Source organism: Alexandromys fortis, unplaced genomic scaffold (assembly GCF_014885135.2).
Source record: "Alexandromys fortis isolate MF-2015 unplaced genomic scaffold, M_Fortis_MF-2015_v1.1 scaffold_228, whole genome shotgun sequence".
Taxonomy (NCBI): Eukaryota; Metazoa; Chordata; class Mammalia; order Rodentia; family Cricetidae; genus Alexandromys; species Alexandromys fortis.
In genome coordinates, this window is record NW_026068115.1 from 332,626 (window position 1) to 354,823 (window position 22,198).

At 39.0% G+C, this 22,198-nt stretch overlaps 1 protein-coding gene across 4 annotated transcripts in view; it reads right to left on the reverse strand.

The window, feature by feature from the left end:
• The window catches only part of Strbp (spermatid perinuclear RNA binding protein), a 158,585-nt gene that overhangs the window by 30,443 nt on the left and 105,944 nt on the right, over window positions 1-22,198 (reverse strand). For all 4 annotated transcript variants that reach the window (XM_050124833.1, XM_050124830.1, XM_050124831.1 and 1 more), the window contains exons 11-13: window positions 15,493-15,585; window positions 14,293-14,492; window positions 6,724-6,882 (exon numbers count right to left, since the gene is read on the reverse strand). In XM_050124833.1, coding sequence (XP_049980790.1) covers window positions 6,724-6,882; window positions 14,293-14,492; window positions 15,493-15,585 — 452 coding nt within the window. The remainder of the gene's footprint in view (window positions 1-6,723; window positions 6,883-14,292; window positions 14,493-15,492; window positions 15,586-22,198) is intronic.

The following is a 22,198-nucleotide window of genomic DNA, read 5'->3' on the forward strand; positions in this document are numbered from 1 at the left end:
CTGGGATTGTAATTTGTGGGCTGATTTTCTTTGCTTTCTGTTTAAAAACCACTTATGAGTGAGTACATGTAATATTTGTCCTTCTGGGTTTGGGTTACCTAACTCAAAATATGTTTTCTAGCTCCATCCATTTTCCTGCAAAATTCGAGATGTCATTATTTTTTTCCTGGTGAATTCGAGGGGCATATATGCTGTTTCCAGGTTCTGGCTATGACAAACCATGCTGGTATGAACATAGTTGAGCACATGTCCTTGTGGCACGATTAAGCATCCTTTGGGTGTATACCTAAAAGTGGCGCTTGAGGAAGGTTGTTTCCTACTTTTCTAAGAAATCGCCACACAGATCTCCAAAGGGGCTGTACCAGCTTGCATTCCCAGCAGCAATACAGAAGTGTTCCCTTTGCCCCACAACCTCTCCAGCATAAGTTGTCATCAGTGTTTTTTATCTTGGACATTCTTATAGGTTTAAGATGGAATCTCAGAGTTGTTTTGATTTGCATTTCTCTGATGACTAAGGATGTTGAGCATTTCCTTAAGTGTCTTTTAAGCCATTCTAGATTCCACTGTTGAGGTCTGTACTCAGTTTTTTTATTGGATGATTTGTTCTTTTGATGATCAATGTCTTGAATTCTTTGTATATTTTGGAGATCAGACATCTGTCTAATGTGCGGTTGATGAAGATCTTTTCCCATTCTGTAGGCTGTCGTTTTGTCTTATTGACAGTGTCTTTTGCTTTACAGAAGCTTTTCAGTTTCAGGAGGTCCCATTTATTGTTTCTCTAAGTGTCTGTGCTACTGGGTTTATATTTAGGAAGTGGTCTTCTGTGCCAATGTGTTCGAGTATAATTCCCACTTTCTCTTCTATGAGGTTGAATGTGGCTGGCTTTATGTTGAGGTCTTTGAGCCATTTGGACTTGAGTTTTGTGCATGGTGATAGATATGGTTCTATTTTCATTCTTCTACATGTTGATATCCAGTCATGCCAGCACCACTTGTTAAATATGCTTTTTTTTCCATTTGATATTTTTTTGTTCTTTGTCAAAAATCAGGTGTTTGAAGGTGTGTGGATTAATATCTGGGTGTTCAATTTAGTTCTGTTGGTCCTTCTGTCTGTTTTTATGCCAATACCAGGCTGTTTTCAGTACTGTAGCTCTGTAGTAGAGTTTGAAGTCAGGGATTGTGATGCCTCCAGAAGTTCTTTTATTGTACAAGATTGTTTGGTTTATCCTGGGTTTTTTTGCATTTCCACATGAAGTTGAGTTCTTTCGAGGTCTGAAGAATTTTTCTGGGATTTTGCTGGGCATTGCACTGAATCTGTAGGTTGCTTTTGGTAAGATTGCCATTTTTACTATGTTAATTCTACCTACCCAAGAGCATGGGAGATCTTTCCACTTTCTGGTGTCTTCTTCAGTTTCTTTCTTCAAAGATTTAAAGTTCTTGCCATACAAGTCTTCCACTTGTTTGGTTCGAGTTACTCTGAGATATTTTATGCTATTTGTGCCTATTGTGAAGGGGGATGTTTCTCTGATTTCTTTCTCAGCCCATTTATCATCTGTGTACAGGAAGACTACTGATTTTTTTTTTTTTGAGTTAATCTTGTTTCCTGCTATATTACTGAAAGTGTTTATGAGTTGTAGAAGATCCTTGGTAGAATTTTTGGGTCACTTATGTAAACAATCATATCAGTAAACAGTGAGAGTTTAACTTCTTTCCTGATATGTATCCTCTTCATCTCCTTTTCTTAATGCTCTAGCTAGGACCTCAAGAACTATACTGAATAGATATGGAGAGAGTGGACAACCTTGTCTTGTTCCTGATTTCAGTAGAATAGCTGGGAGTTTCTCTCCAGTTAGTTTGATGTTGGCTGTTGGCTTGCTGTATACTGCCTTTATTTTGTTTAGATATGTTCCTTGTATCCCTGCTCTCTCCAAGACCTTTATCATGAAGGGATGTTGTATTCTGTGGAAAGCTTTTTCGGCATCTAATAAGATGACCACATGGTTTTTATTTTTCAGTGAGTTTATATGGTGGATTATGTTGACAGATTTTTTTGTATGTTGAACCATCCCTGCATCTTGGGATGAAGCCGACTTGATCATGGTGGATGATGGTTCTGATGTGTTCTTGGATTTGATTTGCCAGTATTTTATTTAGTGTTTTTGCATCAATGTTCATGAGTGAGACTGGTCTATAATTCTCTTTCTTAGTTAATGTGTTTCTGTGGTTTGGGTATCAGGGTAATTGTAGCCTCATAAAAAGAGTTTGGCAATGTTCCTTCAGTTTCTATTGTGTGGAACAATTTGAGGAGTATTAGTCCTTCTTTGAAAATCTTGTCGAATTCTGAGCTTATACCATCTGGTCCTGGGCTTTTTTTTTTGGTTGGGAGACTTTTGATGACTGTTTCTATTTCTTCAGCAGTTGTAGGTCTGTTTAATTTGCTTATCTGGTCTTGATTTAATTTTGGTAAGTGATATTTATCCAGAAAGTTGTCCATTTCCTTTAAGCTTTCCAGTTCTGTGGAGTACAACTTTTAGAAATATGACATGATGATTCTCAGTATTTCCTCCGTGTCTGTTATGTCCCCCTTTTCATTTCTGATTTTGTTAATTTGGATATTCTGTGTCGTTTGGTTAGTTTGGATAAAGGTTTGTCTATTTTGTTGATTTTTCTGGAAGAACCAATTCTTTGTCTCAATGATTCTTTGTATTGTCTTGTTTCTATTTTGTTGATTTCAGCTCTCAATTTGATTATTTCCTGCTGTCTAGTTATCTTAGGTGAGTTTGCTTCCTTTTGTCCTAAAGTTTTCAAATGTTCTGTTAATTCATTAGTGTGGGATTTTTTTTCCAGCTTCTTTATGTAGGCGTTTAGTGCTATGAACTTTCCTCATAGTGTTTTTATTGTGTCTCATAAATTTTGGTATGTTGTGTGGTCATTTTCATTGAATTTTAGGAAGTATTTAATTTCTCCTTTTATTTCTTTCTCAAAGCATTGATGATTCAGGTGAGCACTATTTAATATTCATAGGCATATCTTTCTTTAGGTTAAGAAAGTTTTCTTCTATGATGTTGTTAAATATATTTCCTGTACTTCTGAGTTGAACTTCTTCTATACCTATTATTCTTAGGTTTGGTCTTTTCATGGTATCCCATATTTCCTGATATTTTGGGTTAAGCTTTTGTTAGATTTAATGTTTTCTTTGATTGATGAGTCTATTTCCTCTATTGTATCTTCAGCACTTGAGATTTTCTCTTTCATCTCTCGTATTCTGCTCTTTATGCTTACGTTTGTGGTTCCTGATCATTTTCTCATGATTTCTGTTTCTATAATTCCCTTGGCTTGTGATTACTTTATTGTCCTATTTCAGTTTTCAAGTCTTGAATAATTTCTTTCATATGTTTAATGCTTTTATTTTTGGTTTTCTTTAAGGGATTTATTTGCGGATGTCTTCCAATATTTTGTTTGTCTTTTCCTCCATTTCTTTGAGGGAATTTCCTCATTTCCTCTTTAAGAGTTTCCTGAAGTTATTTTTTAGGTCATTTTCTTTTGCTTTATCTATTATTGGTTGTTCAAGTCTTGCTGTTGTATGGTCTCTAGATTTTACTGGTGTTATGTTGCTCTTTGTGGTATTGCATGTGTTTTTACCTTGTCTACTCATCTTTTCCTCTAATTGTTTTGCTTGGGGCTGTCTGTGATTCTGGTGATTATTATCTGCTAGGTGCCAGTAAATCCAACACTCCTATGGTTGTTCCTCATGGTACAGTCAGTGCCACAATTCTAGTTACCCCATTGGTCACTCCATGTTCCTGGAGGTCACTCAACACTCTGGGCTTAGCTCTGTTCCTATGGAGTTTGCTTTCTCAGGCCTGCTCTAGACTAGGTTGTTGGCTCAGACCTGTTTCTCTAAATGTCTCTGGTCTGGATCTGCTCCTTCAGAAGTCCCTGGCTTGGAGTAGGTCCTGTAAATGTCTCTGGCTCTGATCTACTCCCTCAGAGTTCCCAGGCTCAGGTATGCTCAGACCCGTAGAGGACCTGGCTCAGGCGTACTGCCTCAGAGTTCCCAGACTCATGCCCAAACCTGCAGAGATTTCTGGTTCCTGCCTGGACACACAGACGTCCTAGCTCAGGCCTAGTTCTTCAGGGGTCTTGACACAGGTCTACTCCCTCAATGGTGCCAGATTCATGGCCGGACCCGCAGTGGTCTCTGTTTCTGGCCACTCCCTATGCAGTTGCTCCCCTGTACCTGCTCCTGTGGAGTTCACAGTCTCAAGTATGCCCTGGCCCATGTCTCTGGCTCCGCAAATGTCCTCCGCAAATGTCCCTGGTCTGAATCCGTTCCACTCTCTTGGAGCTTGCTGTCTCAGGCTGTTCTGGCCTAGGTAGCTGGCATACTCTTGCTCTTTTGAAGTGTGCTGCCTCAGACCTGCTCTGGTGTAGGTCACTGGCTCAGTCCTTGTTTTACTTTTTAATGTAGGGATTTATTTTTGCTTTCCAATTTTTCCGTCTGATATGCAGAAGGTCTTTTTTTCTGCCTGTTTGTGTTTCCCATCCTCAATAAAATGCTTTTTTCCTTCAATTGCCATTCTATCAGTAAGTCTTGAGATTTCTTTGCTGTTATTGCTTGTCTCCTGATGTTTCCTATCCTTTATCCTTTAACTGGCAGAGAAAATAAACTCCATCAAAACTCCTAAATGATATGACTTTGGGGGATCATCTCTGACTTCTGAAGTTGGTATCATTTTAAGACCTAACTTGGGATTTCTTTTGAGGACCACCAACTAACTCATCAAGATGCTACCTCACACGACAAGCTCCTAAGATACATACCATCACCAAATCCTTTCTTATGCTCCGGATCATTGCCCTCAGTTAAATTTTATCATTGGCCCCTTAGATGATTCACTCTTTGAGGCACTGTGACTGTTGCCCACATCATCAGCTCTAAGAACCTAAGAGGAACTGTCACCCTTAAACCTCCTAACACCTGTTAGGGTGATCTCTGAGGAAAAGTGATAAGAAACCAGGAGTTACACATACTCCCATTAGGAGTGAGATAGGGCAAGAAAGGTAACAAATCTCTAAGATGGCCAGCTTCTTCCTAACCCTCCAGACTTGAAACAAAAGCAAGGCTTTGATCTTCCACCAGTAGTTCCCCTATGATGGATAGGCTCAAGTTCAAGGCTGTTCAGGACATGTCACACAACAGTTCTGGGACAATCAACCATCCTGTCTTTCTTCAAACTGACTGACCCTAAATTAGGGAAGGAAGATCTTCAGGACCTTTAAAACCCCTAGAGAAGAAACTGGGTTTCTCAGCTTTCTGAGTCCTCCCTCTGCTTTGCAGAGTCTTTTTTTTCTCTGTACACTCCATGTCTGCTATGTGTGTTTCCTCACCCCAAATAAACACTTTTCTTCAAAAAAGTAAAATAAATGTGAGTTTCTGCTATTATTCCAAAGCCAGTTCTTCAGAAGGAATGCAACCAACATGGGTTCCTCTCAATGTACTACACATACTCAGTACTTAGATTCATCCCATTCTATTATCTGGGACCACCAGTGCTGACTCTGATTCTTAAATACACAGTGGGCAGTCTACACCCTCCTGTAAAGACGTACAAATTAAATGGTGAACTTATCCTCATGTGCCCCTGCTTAGCACACACTTCAAAAAATTGTTTCCTCCACTAGATTTTTTTTGGTTTTGTCCTTCAGTTAGTACCGATAGTCTTGATATATTATAATTATGACATTCTAGAAGTATCTTCCATGTTCAGCAGGCTTCTTAAATTATCATATAGGTTTTTTTTCTATAGGTATGTTGACATTCTTTTAGGAGGTCAATAAAAGAAGATCAAAATGTACAACTATTTGAAAATATAGCTGTCATCATACATATATTCAGAAATATCTCTGGGCAAAATTAAGGTAAAGAGCCATGTAGGAAGATAAGGTCTACAGGAAGACGTGAGTCAACCTGGAGTCTGCCTGCAGGCCTAGCAACAGGTGCTGTCCTGATTATGCCTAAAAATGAGGGGTGACCACTCGTCGACAGATCAGATCTCAGCTTGAGTGCTAGGAGGAAGGTATACAAGGCTCTTCCCATTGCTGAATAAATGAGCCTGCAGTTTGTCGTTTACCTAACTCTAGCTGTCTATGTTGTTGACACTGCGCCTTTTCACCCACTCCCCTGAGGGAGCAGTTAGGAACCAGAAACAGAGCCAAATGTTGTGACAATACTCCTGTAATCCGAGCACTTGGAAAGTAGAAGCAGGAGTTCAATGTCAACATCAACTATACAGCCAGGCTGGACTACTAGAAGCCCAGTCTCAAAAACAAACAAAACAGCCCAGGCGATGGTGGCACACGCCTTTAATCCCAGCACTTGGGAGGCAGAGACAGGTGGATCTCTGTGAGTTTGAGGTCAGCCTCAAACTAAAAGAGCTAGTTCCAGGACAGGCTTCAAAGCTACAGAAAACCCCTGTCTCGAAAAACCAAAGGGGGGGGAAAAAAAAAAAAAACAAAGCATAATAATCAAGCAGAGAGCTACAGCTGTGGCTCAGTGGTACAGTGCTTGCCTAGTATCCACAAAGTCTAGGGTTTGACGCTCAGTACCACTCAAACTATTAGTAATTTATGCCTCTTTGAGACACTTACTCTTTTCCACATCTCTAAGATTTCCACAACACTCACATTATATTCTACAGAAGAAAAAAAAACACAAGTATACCTCTAAGGTACTGGAGGTCTCAGTTGTAGAATTTCCAGTATTATTGCTTGAGTTTGAAGATACTGTTTCATTTTTGCTTTCATTATCTGATTTTTCATCGGAGCTCATACATTCAATATCTGCATCAAAACCTGTTGGGTATCCCATTGCCTGCAAAACCTGCACAAATCCCATTAAAACATGTTTATTCAGTTACTAAAGATCAAAACTGACAGCTGAAATTGGGAGATAAAAAGGGTTTCAGAATCTGTAACATTTAGTTTTCAGAAACACCTGTGAAGAACAAAATTGTACTACACCTTTGAATCCTCGGTTCAGTCCATTCCATGTACCAGGATATCACTGCATGAGAATGGGAAAGTTTCCTCAGAGTACCTAGCTCAAAGACTTCAGAAATGCAAGTCTAAAATTACTGCTAGTTCATTTAATTTGGAGGTGAATAATAAAGGTAACATACAGCACTGTCAAGCTCAACCAATGGAGGGGGGAGATGACATTCAAACAGCACCCAAAAAAGGAAATGAAACAAGACGTTAAAGCCTACTCTTATCACTCCCCTCTGGTCTTCAATCTCTCCATCTATAAAGCAGAAGAATGGATCAGCTGACCTTTAAATTCTGTGACAACCATTGAGAAATTGGCCAAGGGACAGAATCCAAAGTTGTTGTCGTTGTTGCTTTGTTCTGTTTGTATTTGGTTGGTTTCACTTTGTGTTTTACCTTCAAATTGGTTTGCCAATAGAGCCACAATTTCCAGATTTGTTTCTTTTGTGTCTCTCTCAAGGCTTCATAGCTACAAAGCTTTTGCAATATTGCCTGTGTGGGCTTTTGTGCAAGCAGGTGTGCGCAAGCACATGTACATCATCTTTGACCACTCCTTCCTGATTACACTGTTTTTACAGTAAACAAGACAATGAATTCACTAGTATCTTAAATCTCTTCCAAAGTAGATTAATTAGTTACTGACTAAACTTTTTTTTAACTTTATTTTTAAGTAAAAGAGAGTGATAAGGATCAAACTCAAGGTCTTGCCAGGATGTGTGCTTGCTCACCACTGAGCTATTCTCTCATTCTCTCAGCCTTTAATTAAAACAATATGCCCATGGATATAGGAGTAAGGATCTAAAAAATCAGTTTTTAGTTGCTGGAGTATATAAGCAAAGACATATTTCTCCATTTTACCTATTGTAATTAAAAGGTGACTCAAAATGATGTTTTGGTCAAATTTAAAAAAAAAGTCTTTGTAGAAAATGACAGCTATATAAAAGATTTTACCAATAGAAACAAAACAGTAATACCCACAAAACAAAAGAAGGGGCTTAAGTTGAACTCTGTGCAAAGGGAATTAGAAATTAACTCATCCAATTCATACAGAGAATCTGGCATTCTCATCATAAATAAATTCCTTAAGTTTACTAAGCCATAAAGCCAAGAACCCCTTTTAACATCTTAAGTTCTAAAAGTACTCAGACAGCACTTAACACTAAGTACACTAACATCACTTGGCTAGTACATCAATATTTCATAAAGAAAACACCTGCTCCCATGAGTTCTGAAAATAATGCTCTCCCCCTGAATAATCTCACCCTGGACAAGAGATACGGATATAAAACTAAAATTAATAATGCCCACCACAGGTCAAAGTCAAGCATCACCAACAATGGGGCTTGTCTCTTCTATTACAAAGGCACAGAGGGATGTGGCTTGGAATTCGGGTACTCTAAGTTCAAATCTCAGCATCACAGCAGGGGAAAGAAGGTTTCTCAATTTAATAGCAATTGAAATCTCAATGATAATTATTGAATACAACTTCTTCCTTTGCTATTCTCACTTGTCCTAAGCCATTTATTTGTTAACACAAGTTACAATTTATAAAAGTGGTGTATTATCTCTTGAGAGATACAATATCCGCATTCAAGATAAATAGATACCTAATAACTACTTTTAATAACCGAGGTTGAAGAGACCAGCAATGGTTGATCTTGAAGTAGACCTGGGTTAAGTTCCCATCACCCATGTGGTGGTTCACAACCACCTGTAACTCCAATTCCAAGGGACCCAGCACTTTTTTCTGACTACTGTGGACACAGCACACATACACAAGAGAAGGCAAAATGCTTATACACATATAAAAATAAATAAATCTTTAAAATAGCTAATAAAAGGTAGAAACATAGCACCAAAGTAGAATTCTTGCCTAGCATACATGAAGTCCTTGATTCATTGTGTATCTGTATGCCTGTGTGTCTGTGCCCCCCACATCAGGGTGAAATCCCTTGGCAGACAAGGGATAGGACTAGTATGAAACTTCAAGTTTCTTACATGGTCAATAAGACAAAACGACAGCCTACAGAATGGGAAAAGATCTTCACTAACCCCACATCAAACAGAGAGGTCTGATCTCCAAAATATACAAAGAATTCAAGACATTGGTCATCAAAAGAACAAATCATCCAATAAAAAAAAAAATGAGTACAGACCTCAACAGTGGAATCTAAAATGGCTGAAAGACACTTAAGGAAATGCTCAACATCCTTAGTCATCAGAGAAATGCAAATCAATACAACTCTGAGATTCCATCTTACACCTATAAGAATGTCCAAGATATAAAAAAAAAAAAAAAAAAAAAAAAAAAACACTGATGACAACTTATGCTGGAGAGGTTGTGCGGTAAAGGGAACACTCCTACATTGCTGGAAGGAATGCAAGCTGGCACAGCCCCTTTGGAGATCTGTGTGGCGATTTCTTAGAAAGTTAGGAAACAACCTTCCTCAAGCACTCAGTAATACCACTTCTGGGTACATATCCAAAGGATGCTCAATCGTGCCACAGGACATGTGCTCAACTATGTTCATAGCAGCATTGTTTGTCACAGCCAAAACCTGGAAACAACCTAAGTGCCCCTCAACTGAAGAATGGATAAGGAAAATCTTGAATTTTGCAGAAAATTGGATGGAGCTAGAAAACATTATTTTGAGTGAGGTAACCCAGACCTAGAAAGACAATTATCACATGTACTCACTCATAAGTGGTTTTTAAACATAAAGCAAAGAAAACAAGCCCAAAAATCACAATCCCAGAGAACCTAGACAACAATGAGGACCCTAAAAGAGACTCACAGAGATCTAATCTACATGGGAAGTAGAAAAAGACAAGAACTCCTGAATAAATTGAGAGCATTGGGACCTTGGGAAAGGGTGAAGGGGAGGGGAGCAGAGAAAAATGTAGAGCTCAAAAAAAAATAAAAAAAAGTACCCTCTGTTACGGGCTTTTAGGAAAAAGCTGCAAGAGGAGAGAGAAGCTGCAACTGGGTAGGCTAAGTCACACTAATGTGGCATGACAGATTTCTGCTTGATTTATTGCACTTTGACTCTGGAGTGACCTCTCTGAAGAGGTATTTTCTCCAAGAGCCACTAAGACGACTGGAAAGATGGCCTATGTGGTCCTGTCACAAAGGATCTACCTTCAGAAATACACCACTCCCTCCGACTCATCTGTACATGTCTGTATCACCTACAGGGATAGCTGATGTGGGAGTGTCATATATTAATCTGTTGATTTCATTGGTTAAGTAATAAACACACTGCTTGGCCTCATAGGTTAAAGTATTGGTGGGAGGAGTAAACAGAATAGAATTCTGGGCCGAAGAGGAAGTGAAGTCAGACTCTGCTCTGCTCCCGGACAGGATGGACGGAGGCTAGAATCTTCCCGGTAAGCGCACCTTGGGGTGCTTACACAGATGATTAGAAATGGGCTAGTCCAGGTGCGAGAGTTAGCCTAGAAGAGGCTAGATAGAAAGAAATGGGTCAAGCAGTTCTTAAATGAATACAGTTTGTGTGTTGTTATTTCGGGCATGAGCTAGCCAAGCGGCCGGGGTGTTGGGGACGCAGCCCCGCCGCTCCTATTTCAACAGATAGCAATCTTGCAATGTATTCTGATACATAATAGGATTCTCAATACATTTTTTTTTTTTTGGTTTTTCGAGAAACCTGTAGCTTTGGTGCCCGTCCCGGAACTAGCTCTTGTAGACCAGGCTGGCCTCGAACTCCCAGAGATCCGCCTGCCTCTGCCTCCCGAGTGCTGGGATTAAAGGTGTGCGCCAACACCGCCCGGCTCTCAATACATTTTTTAATGAATTATTCATTAACTTTGGCCTAGTAATTCCATCTCTAGAACTTATCTTATAGAATAATAAGGCAAAGTCACAAATAGGAAAAGCAATAAACTAAGACATCCAAAACAAATACTTTATGATAACTTGATAAAAAATAACCTTCACTTAATATTACAACAATCTTTAATAGAAAAATAACTTAACATGGACCTACTTTATGTACATATTTATACACAACATGTATATCCACTGTTCTTGGGGCTAATTTCCTTTGAGAATTCTTAAGTTCCATTTCCAAAACTTAACACAAAACCAAGTGACTTGCCAAATCCCAAGTGAATTCTCAGGTACTAACTTATACATATATATGTATACATGTATTCATATATAGAAACAATAAGTGGAATAATAAAGACTAAAAATAACCCTTTGTCAATTCAGGTTTGGTCTTGCCACCCAATTAGTAGAAACTCCATGATTACATGGAACAGGTAAATGTCCTTCAATTTTAGAACTGTACATTTAAATGAAAATAAATCTCAGGAAAAAATATACACCTTCTGCATGTAAATGTAAAAACTGCTATTATTTCTAACTCAGAATTAAGGAGGTTTCATTCTAAACCATAACAAACATACATGACAACTAAAAAGAGAAAGAAAAGCCAACTTTTAAAAAAGCCAGATGTAAAATAAAAAACTACCTAAAAAGCTTGTACTGGCATGATGGAGGACACAAGTACTTGCTGCAGATCTGATAACTGAAGTTTGATCCATGGATCCCATAAGATAGGAAGAGAGAACAGACGCCCACACGCTGTCCTGACAGTCACATTCACACTCATGCCATCACAATGTACACTCTTCCCCACTACATACATACATACGTTAAAAATATTAACATTAAAAATTGAAAACCTTGGAAAGAACTCTAGAACATAGCTACCTAGTACACAAACTAGTATAAGAAGGGGAAGACACAGAACGGACCACAGGCTACTTCTGACTACACCTTCATATAACATTGTTGAATAACAAATTATTCACAGAGGGGCATCCAAAGCTTCAAAGCCAATTTACTCAGGTATTTCACCTTCCCTGAGTGGATCAGCAATCTAGTTGAGTGACTGCTCAAAATGGGCAAATCTCATCTCTTCACAAAGTTCAGATTTACTACTCAACTGCACATTCTACCTGAACTGCAACAAAGAAAACGAAGAGAAAGAGGAAAAGCATGACAGTCATCTACTTCTGAAACATCTAAGAAGGATATTTGGTGTGAGACAATGTTCTGTGTTCTGTCAATTATGTTTTAAATAAACGCTAATTGGCCAGTAGCCAGGCAGGAAGTATAGGCAGGACAACCAGACAGGAAGTAGAGGCGGGTCAATGAGAACAGGAGAATTCTGGGAAGAGGAAAGCCCATTCTTCCGAAGTCTTCTGTGGCCCAGCCACAAAAGAAGCAAGATGTGACTGTCTCGCTGAAAAAAGGTACTGAGCCATATGGCTAATGTAGACAAGAATAATGGGCTAATATACATTATAAGAGTTAATAAGAAGCCTGAGGTAATGGGGCAATCAGTTTATAACTAATAGAGACCTCTGTGTGATTCTTTTGGGACTTAACAACTGAGGGAACCAGGCAGGACAGAAACCTCAGACAACAGATGTTAACTTGCTCCTCTCACCCAATTCCATTATAATTATAACTGATGTCTCAGATGTGTGCTTATATACCTTTGGAATATAGAAAGCAAACTGAGAAACTCTAAGTATACAAGCCCTCCCCCCCATATTTATCAAAATTTAGGTTAAAATAATTCATCATGGTATAATATTGTTATACTGCATCAAATAAAAATAGCATCTAATTTACAACATAAAAAAATTTAACTACAAGTTGCTATGAGACTATTAGCATAAAGTAAAAGAAGACAATCCATTAAGGATCACTGGTTTCCTATTTTATAAAGATCTACCCAGAAGAAATGCCCACCTGACCCTTATACAAACACAACTGTGACTCTCAGAAATCAACTGACTGTTTTTATGTCACAGATAGTTTATTTCACAAGATTTTTGTCTCACTGGCTACAGAATTTAGCTTTAAACTTGCAGTTCATTCTCAGGTTCATTTGCGATGGTGAATTTTGTTTTAGTTTTGTCTTCTTAACACAAGCTTGGGTCATCTGGTAAGAGAGAACCTCAATTTAAAAAATGCCCCTAGAGAAAGACCATCTCTGTGAGTTCAAGGCCAGCCTAGTTTAAAAGAGCTAGTTCTAGGACAGGCTTCAAAGCTACAGAGAAACCCTGTCAAGAAAGAAAGAAAGAAAGAAAGGAAGGAAGGAAGGAAGGAAGGAAGGAAGGAAGGAAGGAAGGAAGGAAGGAAGGAAGGAAGGAAGGAAGGAAGAGAAAATGCCCCCGTAAGATTGGCAAGTCTGTAAAGTTTTTTTTTTTTAACTGATGGATGTGGGAGGGTCTAGCCCACTGCAGGCAATGCCACCCCTGGGATATATAAGAAAGCAAACTGAGAAAGCCACAGGGAGCAAACCGGTAAGCAGATTTCCTCCATGGCCTACTTATGCTTCACTTCTTCTCTCCAGGTTCCTGTCCTGTCTTCCCTTCAAGATGAACTGTGTATAAAGTGTAAGCTGAAATAAAGCTTCTCCTGCCCACACTGATCTTTATCACAGCAATAGAAAACAACTGAAGCAGTTATTACACTCTTTTTTTTTTTAAGTCTTTTAAGTCTTGGGTTCAATTTACAGTCTCATTTTAAACTCATATCCTCATATGATAAACTCATATCATACTTAAGCACCCAACTTATAAACAAAGCAGAATATACACTGTCTGGTATCTTTATCACTTTGTTACTATTTTTCTGTATAGTTCTAATCACTAACATAACATACACTTTCCATATATGCATTATTTATAGCTCCATCCTATCCACACTAAGTTCCATAAACTCTTCTTACCTTAGCATATAGCATACTGCTTTAGCAAATGTAATATCCATGAAAACAGACTAATTCTATTTTATACCATATACTCTTAAATCACAGAATAAATAAAAATCAGACTTCATTGTACATACATGATCTGTGACATTTTGGCATTAGTCTACAATAAATCGAATTTATTTATTGAGATATTTCATTATTTGGGCATTTTCTACATACATGATTGATTATTCAAAAATCTTCATTATTATTCCCCATTAAAAAAATTCTCAAGAACAAAGCATCACCAAAAAATATATCTGGCTTAGAAATATGCTAGTGATATATTTTTACATATTTTCTAAATTGCATACAATCAACACATACTATGTTACAACAACAACAAATGTGATGTGATGAAAGAAGTTTCTATGTTACTTAAAGTCTTTTACACACAAGCCCTTTATCTGAACAAAACAAAGGAAGCACTGGCAAGTAAAAGAATACTGTACCTTCACTGCTACATGAAGTTTTGCTGTTTTCTTGGACGGTCCTGAGGCTTCATATGTTGTACCATCCACATCTACAGACATTGTGAAGACTGGGGCATGGACCGGACCAGATTGTGACAAAAGCTTATATTGAAGCCCAGGCCTGATCTGATTTAATCTCATTAGTGCATTCATAAGGTCTATTGCTTTACTGTCCAGAACTATGAGAGAAAGAGAAATTAGAACAGAAATGAATTAGCAAGCCATTTTGCTTCAAACTATACATCTGTAGCTTCCATTAACCGTGTTAACGGCCTAGAAGGGGGTCAGCACATAAGAACACTTTCAGTTCCCAGCATTCACATACATGGTAGTTCACTGCCACCTGTTAACTCCATTTCTAGGGTGGTGTGGGACAATTCTGTATTCTGTCAATTATGTTTTAAATAAATGCTGATTGGCCAGTAGCCAGGCAGGAAGTAGCCAGGACAATCAGACAGGAAGTAGAGGCGGGTCAATGAGAACAGGAAAATTCTGGGAAGGAGGAAGCCCATTTCTTCCTCAGTCCTGCCCAGACACCAAAGAAAAAAGATATGACCTACCACACTGAAGAAGGTACTGAGCCATGTGGCTAACATAGATAAGAATAATGGGTTAATTAATATAAGTTATAAGGGTTAATAAGAAGCCTGAGCTAATGGGCCAATCAGTTTATCATTAATATAGATTTCTGTGTAATTTCTTTGAGATATACCAGTTGTGGGACCTGTTGGGAGGACAGAAACCCCCAACAAGCAGGCCCTCATGTTACACTAGGGTACTTCATGCCCTCTTCTGACTTCTGCAGGCACCAGGCATGCACATGATGCAAATATATACATGCAAGCAAAACATCCATAGACATAAAATAAACATAATGTTTTTAAATATATGTTTACAAAAATGAGAATTTTAAAGTACAAATACACATTCACTCCATGAGAAAGTAATCTTTGAATTTCTTACACTAATCAGATGGTAAAAATAATGTCCCAATAATTTCTATTTGTCAGCATTGATGTCTTAAGCAATGAAATTTAGAAACTCAGTTCTATTACCAATTTTGTCAACTCATGTCTATTCTTAAAATTCTATTTCAAGTTAATGAAACTCTTCATTTCTTATTTTTCTGAAGTTATAAACCTTCTCTAGTTCCCACAATAAGAATAAGGATTTACATACTTTTCCTTAAGTTTCGTTTCATCTTCTTATTGGGATCTTTATCATCCCCTAATCCATCTTCAAATGGCCTCTTTAGAGTTGAAGATCCAACACCTACAAATAATTTTGAGATCTTCACTGTCAGTTAAAACAAGGATCCTTTTAATATTTTAGTGGGAAAAAAAACTCAAAAAGATCACACAAGTTTTTCAACAATCAATTAAAACACCATACTTATAATCTAGAATATGCAATGTTCTTTTGAAACCATTTATTATCATTTTTGTAAATACCTATTCAACATTTATTCAGGTATATACATGCCTATGTCTATGCTATGGTCTGGATGCTTCTGTCCTCCTAAAATTCATATGCTAAATCTTAATTTCCTATGGAAAGATGTTGAGAGAAGTTATGTGAGAAGCAAAATCCTAATGAACATCAGTTAAGAGTTGTAAAATACACCTGAAAGAGAATCCCTCTTCCATAAGAAGACATATAGCAGGCGCCATCTTTTGGGAAGCAGAGGAAGGTAGATCTGAAGTCAAGAGTGGTCTACAAAGCAAGTTCCAGGGCAGCCAGGGCCACACAGAGAAACCCTATTGAAGAAGAAAGAGGAAAGAGAAAATAAGAGGAGGGGGAGGGGGAAGAGGAAGAGGAGGAAGAGAAAGAAGAGGAGGAAAAGGAGGGGGGAGAGGAAATGGACTATTATCAAGTGTTGGGTGGTGGTAGCACACACCTTTGATCTTAACATTTCAGTGGCAGAGTCAGGCAGATCTCTCTATATCTAAGGATAGCCTGGTCTACAGGACAGCAGGGGCTATGCAGAGACACGTTGTCTCAAAATACCAGAAGGGGAAAAAAGGGCCATTACCAGACACCCCACCACCACCTTGTCTTCTACTTTATAAAGTATTTTAACATGAGACTTAGAAACATAATGGAAAGGAACCTTAAAAAAAACTGATACTAATAAAAATGTTAGATTAAGCAACCAGTCAGCAACACTCCCAGGCTTAAGGCAGGAGCTTTGTGGCCCAAGTTTCAAAGGAGAAGAAGTCATCAGCCTGTTCAAGTACATTAATGAATTCTGTCTTCAACTTAAAAACTAGTTCACGGGACTTTTCCTAAGAAAACTATGCTCAAGATAAATGCCCACAGTGAAATTCTGTATTTTCTCACTATCAAGATTTATTGTCTCTTGGCATAAACAGTTCAGCAATTGCTTGAGTCAGTATTTTCCAGTCAGGTCAATCTTGATGTTCTCCAAGTGTCTACCTAGAATTATTTTGTTTGCATATAGTTGTAAGTACATCAGTCTTCTATAATACAATATTTACAAGATAAAAGCTTTTAAAAAGGGAACTATGTTTATTCAATCATTGCTCCATTCATTCTTTGCATTAAAAGCAGTTTCCTAACCGACTAGAAAGTATAAGTGGGTTAAATAGATTTATGTATGCCAGCTATATGGACAGGATTCTGTGGCTTATTTTATTAGTCCTGTCATTTGGAGAAGAACTCAAATATCTGGGGCTAGTCACAGAATCAGGGAAAACATGGGCTTACATCTATACATAGCAAGACATTTTTACCTTCATGGTCTGGTAATGAGAAGAGATCACTTCTGAGGTTTGGCACGATCCTTAGTCCTTTATATGTAACAACTTTATCTTCACAAGCACTTTATTGTTCCCATTATATACTCATACATATATCTATTCAATAACCATTTTCAAAATTTACTACTTACAGGCAAAGTATTTAACATGTAACAGGGACAAACAGCACCCCTATTCTCAAACCCCAATGTGGTTTTGGTTATGTCAGATTCCATGCACATGTGCACACATACACATTTTAATAATGTACTTTAACTTGCACATAGTATGTGTACATAGGCAACTCACAATGCACTTAGAAATTTTAGAATGCCCTCACTCAACAAACTACATTAGCAACGTGTACTCCCATCTCTAAATAATAGTTGAAAATTCTTTGATGGGGGAGGGTCATTGGCTAATAAAGAAACTGCCTTGGCCCATTTTATAGGTTAGAACATAGGTGGGTGGAGTAAACAGAACAGAATGCTGGGAGGAAGAGGAAGTGAGCTCAGACTCGATAGCTCTGCTCTCTGGAGCAGACGCAATGAAGCTCTGACCCAGGATGGACGTAGGCTAGAATCTTCCCGGTAAGCGCACCTCAGTGCTACACACATTAATAGAAATGGGCCAGACAGTGTTTAAATGAATACAGTTTGTGTGTTGTTATTTCGGGGTATAAGTTAGCCAGGCGGCCGGGAGCCAGGCTGTGGGAAGAGGCCCACAGCTCCCTCAACAATTCTTGACCCCTAGTAGCAATCAAATTTAGACAATTTCTACGCAGGTGTATTCCCAATATGTACAAGTATAAACAAAAGAAGAGAATATTTAGCCTGAATAGGTTTGGTTTCAATTCTTAGCACCCACATAACAGCTACCTCTAACTCCATTTCCAAAGAATCCAACGCCCTCCTTTTGGTCTAAACAGGCACCAGGCATGTATGCGCTGCACAGACATAAAGGCAGGCAAGGCAAAACAGACATATACATAAAATTCAAAAAGTGTTCATCTATGTCAAAGTTGCAGTAGGATAGAATAAGGGCTCAAAGCAAACCACTGAGTGTGGTAAGGGAAAGGTCCCAGGCAATACTTCAGAAGTGATGAGGAAGAAAGCCTGATAGAACAAGCTCAAATCATAGAAAAAGTTAAATATTTCCACATTCTGTAGGCTGCCATTTTGTCTTGTTGACTGTGTCCTTTGATTACACTCCAAAGTCCGAGTTTTTAAAGTATGGTGCTCCCGTTTCTTTACCTCCTCTTCCATTGTTCTTTCTTTGTTCATTGGCACTTTGTCCCACCTCCACTTCCCTCTCTGTTTTCATTTGCCTACTGCTCTTTTGTCCCGCCCCAACTTCTGTCTCTCTTTAAGGTTTCATTTAGTCCCGCCTGCACTTCCCTTCCAAAGTGCTCAGCCCCATGTAGCTCTGTGCCCACTTCCATTCCAAAGTGTTCCAAAGCCACATGCCGCTGAGCACCCCCCCTCAAAAAAGTGGCCTAGCCCCTCTGTTCCAAAGTGCCTGTCCAATAGAGCGGCTGACTCCAGTTCTGGAAGCGGAATGGCCGGTTCATGGAGCGGCATTGCCCATCAGCTTCACTAGCCTGCAACAAAACAGGTTTCTATCTGGACCCGGCACAGGCAGGGGGCTTGGCCTTACGTTCTCCATAGCTGGTATCTGCCTTCCATGTTCAGACTACTCTGACACCTCCGCTTCTGCCCCGCCCTTTCCTGCTGACAACAAATCGCCCCCCCCCCACTCTAGAACTCACTGATGACAACTTATGCAGGAGAGGTTGTAGGGAAAAGGGAACACTTCTGCATTGTTGGTGGGAATGCAAGCTGGTACAACCGTTTTGGATGTCAGTGTGGCAATTTCTCAGAAAATTAGGAAACAACCTTCCTCAAGACCCAGTAATACCACGTTTAGGTATATATCCAAAGGATGCTCAATCGTGCCACAAGGACATGTGCTCAAATATGTTCAAAGCAGCATGGTTTGTCATAGCCAGAACCTGGAAACAACCTAAGTGCCCCTTGACTGAAGAATGGATAAGGAAAATGTGATACATTTACATAATGGATTACTACACAGCAGAAAAAAATAATAACAGCTTAAATTTTGCAGGAAAATGGATGAAGCTAGAAAACATTATTTTGAGTGAGGTAACCCAGACCCAGAAAGACAATTATCACATGTACTCACTCATAGGTAGTTTTTAAACATAAAGCAAAGAAAGCCAGCCTACAAATCACAATCCCAGAGAACTTAGACAACAATATGGACACTAAGAGAGACTTACATAGATCTAATCTAGGTGGGAAGTAGAAAGTAGAAAAAGACAAGATCTCCTGAGTAAATTGGGAGCATGGGGACCTTGGGGGAGGGTTGAAGGCGGGAGGGAAGCAGAGAAATACGTAGAGCTCAATAAATATCATTAAAAAAAATCCTTCACACCAGTGTATCATAGTTTAAACTAACTGGTAGAAGTGGTTATTGAAATACATTACAAGTTTGGCAAATTAAAAAAAAAATCCAAGGTTTTAAATTTTAACCCCAGCCAGTTTTAAGCATATTTTGTAGGTTACTCCTGCTGCCTATGTCAAGACCAACCTACCAAAATGCTCCCAGGACAACACCAAAAGCACCTATACCAGCTCCTGGACTTCCCCACTGGTACCAGCTCTCCTGGATCAAGAACACCTGCCAACTAAAATCTAGTTTCCTCTGCTATTGTGTCTCATCCCATAACTAGCCCCATTTCATATTTTTTTTTCCTCCTAGACACCTACCTGCCTTCTTACCTTCCTCAAGAAACAAATGCCTGGCGTCTCCGACATGACAGTGAACAGGATACCTTTCCAGCCACACCACCCGCTGAATGTGGACCCACCAACACCCAGCTGCATGCCAGGAGGAAGTAGCTAGACTTGAGTCTACGCCCTTTTTCCAAAGAGAGCCAAAAATGTTGGGTCATAATTATCACCTCAACTTCCTGTCACCTCTATATCCAAAGAGTGTGGAATGTTAAGTCTGGAGCACAGCTCCAGCCCCTGGCATCCATCACAGACCCCGGCATCCATCATAGCCCCCCCTGGCCTGGGAGTTGCATTTGTCTGCACTCCAAATCCCAGCATGCCAGGTCCTGACTCTTCCCTTGGGGAGGGTCAGGACTACTTCCACAGAGTATTTAAATGGGCTCCCAGAAGAGAAACACATGGTTCCAGGTTTGCATGTGCTCCCTGCTGTCCTGTCTCCTCCCCACCATGCGCTTGGCCACCCGAGAACACCATACTTAATAAAACAACGGGCATTTTAGTTTGGTTTGATCTGACCTAATTGTATTTCTTTGCACCAGCAGAGCTGACCCTCTTAGGATTATTTTTTCCTAACACTACCACAACAACAAAATAATAAAATTTAATAAACACTGCTCAATAGTATTTCTAAATAGCAAGTCTCAATTTTCCAATTAAAAGCAGACTAACAGAGGGATTAGGAAGCAGGATGATTCTTTTTGTTGCCTATAAGAAACATCTCGCTGGGCAGTGGTGGCACACATCTTTTAATCCCAGCAGTCGGGAGGCAGAGGCAGGTAGATCTCTGTGAGTTTGAGGCCAGCCTGGTCTACAAGAGCTAGTTCCAGGGCAGCCACCAAAGCTACAGAAAAACCTTGTCTCAAAAAACAAATAAAATAAAATAAAATAAAATAAAATAGAAACACATCTCATTAAAGGCAGACACCACTTTAGGGTAAAAGGACAGAAAAAGATATTCCAGGCAAATAGAACTAAAAGACAAATAGGATATTCTAATACCAAACAAAACAGATTTCAAACCAAAACTAGACAGGACAGGAAAATTCATACTCATTAAAGGAAAAATTCACCAAGAACACACCACAATTCTAAACATTTACACAACAAAGGGGCAAATATGAAATTGGGTAACTTCATAAAAGAAACAATCTAAAACTCACAGACTGACACTAACACAGTGAAACTGTGGGACTCCAATAACCCACTCCCATCAAAAGGTTATCCAGATACAAACAGAGAAACTCCGGAGTTAAATGACATCATAAATCAAATGGACCTAACAGAACATTCTATGCAAACAGTAAAGAATTCACTTTCTTCCAAAACTGACCACAATGCAAGTCTCAACAAATATAGAAAAACTAAATGTCCTGCATCCTCTGGTCACAAAAGTATAAAGCTGATTTCCAACAACAATAGAAATGGCATAAAACAGACAAACTCATGGAAACAAGACAACAAGATACTGAATGAAAGTTGGGTCAAGGGAGAATCAAAAGGAAATTGAAATCAGGCAGTAGTGGGACAAGCCTTTTTTTTTTTTTTTTTTTTTTCCCTTTTTGGTTTTTTGAGACAGGCTTTCTCTGTATAACTGAACAACCTGCTCTGGAACTAGCTCTGTAGATCATGCTGGCCTTGAACTCACAGAGATCCAACTTCCTCTGCCTCCCAAGCAGTACATGCCTTTAATCCCAGCACTCGGGAGACAGAAGGAAGCAGATATCTAAATTTAAGGCCAGCCTGGTCTATAGAGCAAGTTCCAGGACAACCACAGAGGTGTAAAACTTCGCAGAATTGAATCAAAATAAAAACACGACATAATATACCAAAATCTATGCAAAACACTAAAGGCAGTCCTAATAGGAAGGGCCACAATACAGTGCCTATCATCAAGAAACTAGAGAGATCTCATGTTATATATTTGAAAACTTAAAAAAATAAAAAAGAACAAACACCCAAAGAAAGTAGGAAGAAATAATCAACATAGGGCTGAAATTAATGAAGTAGGAAAGAAAAATAACAATACAGAATCAACGATATAAAGAGATGGTTCTTTGATGGGGGGAACTAAAACAAAATTGCCAAACCTTTAGCCAAATTAACCAGAAAGAAAGATCTAATCAAAATTAGATCTAAATTAACAGAAGAGACTGGGGGAACACACCAGAGGTTAAGGGCACTAGTTGCTGTTGCAAAGGACCTGGATTTGTTTCCCAGGACCCACATGGTGACGCCTAGAAAGAAAGACACTCTCCAACATGTTGAGATGTCTGTAGGCTATGGGGAGGGGAGGGGAGGGGAGGGGAGGGG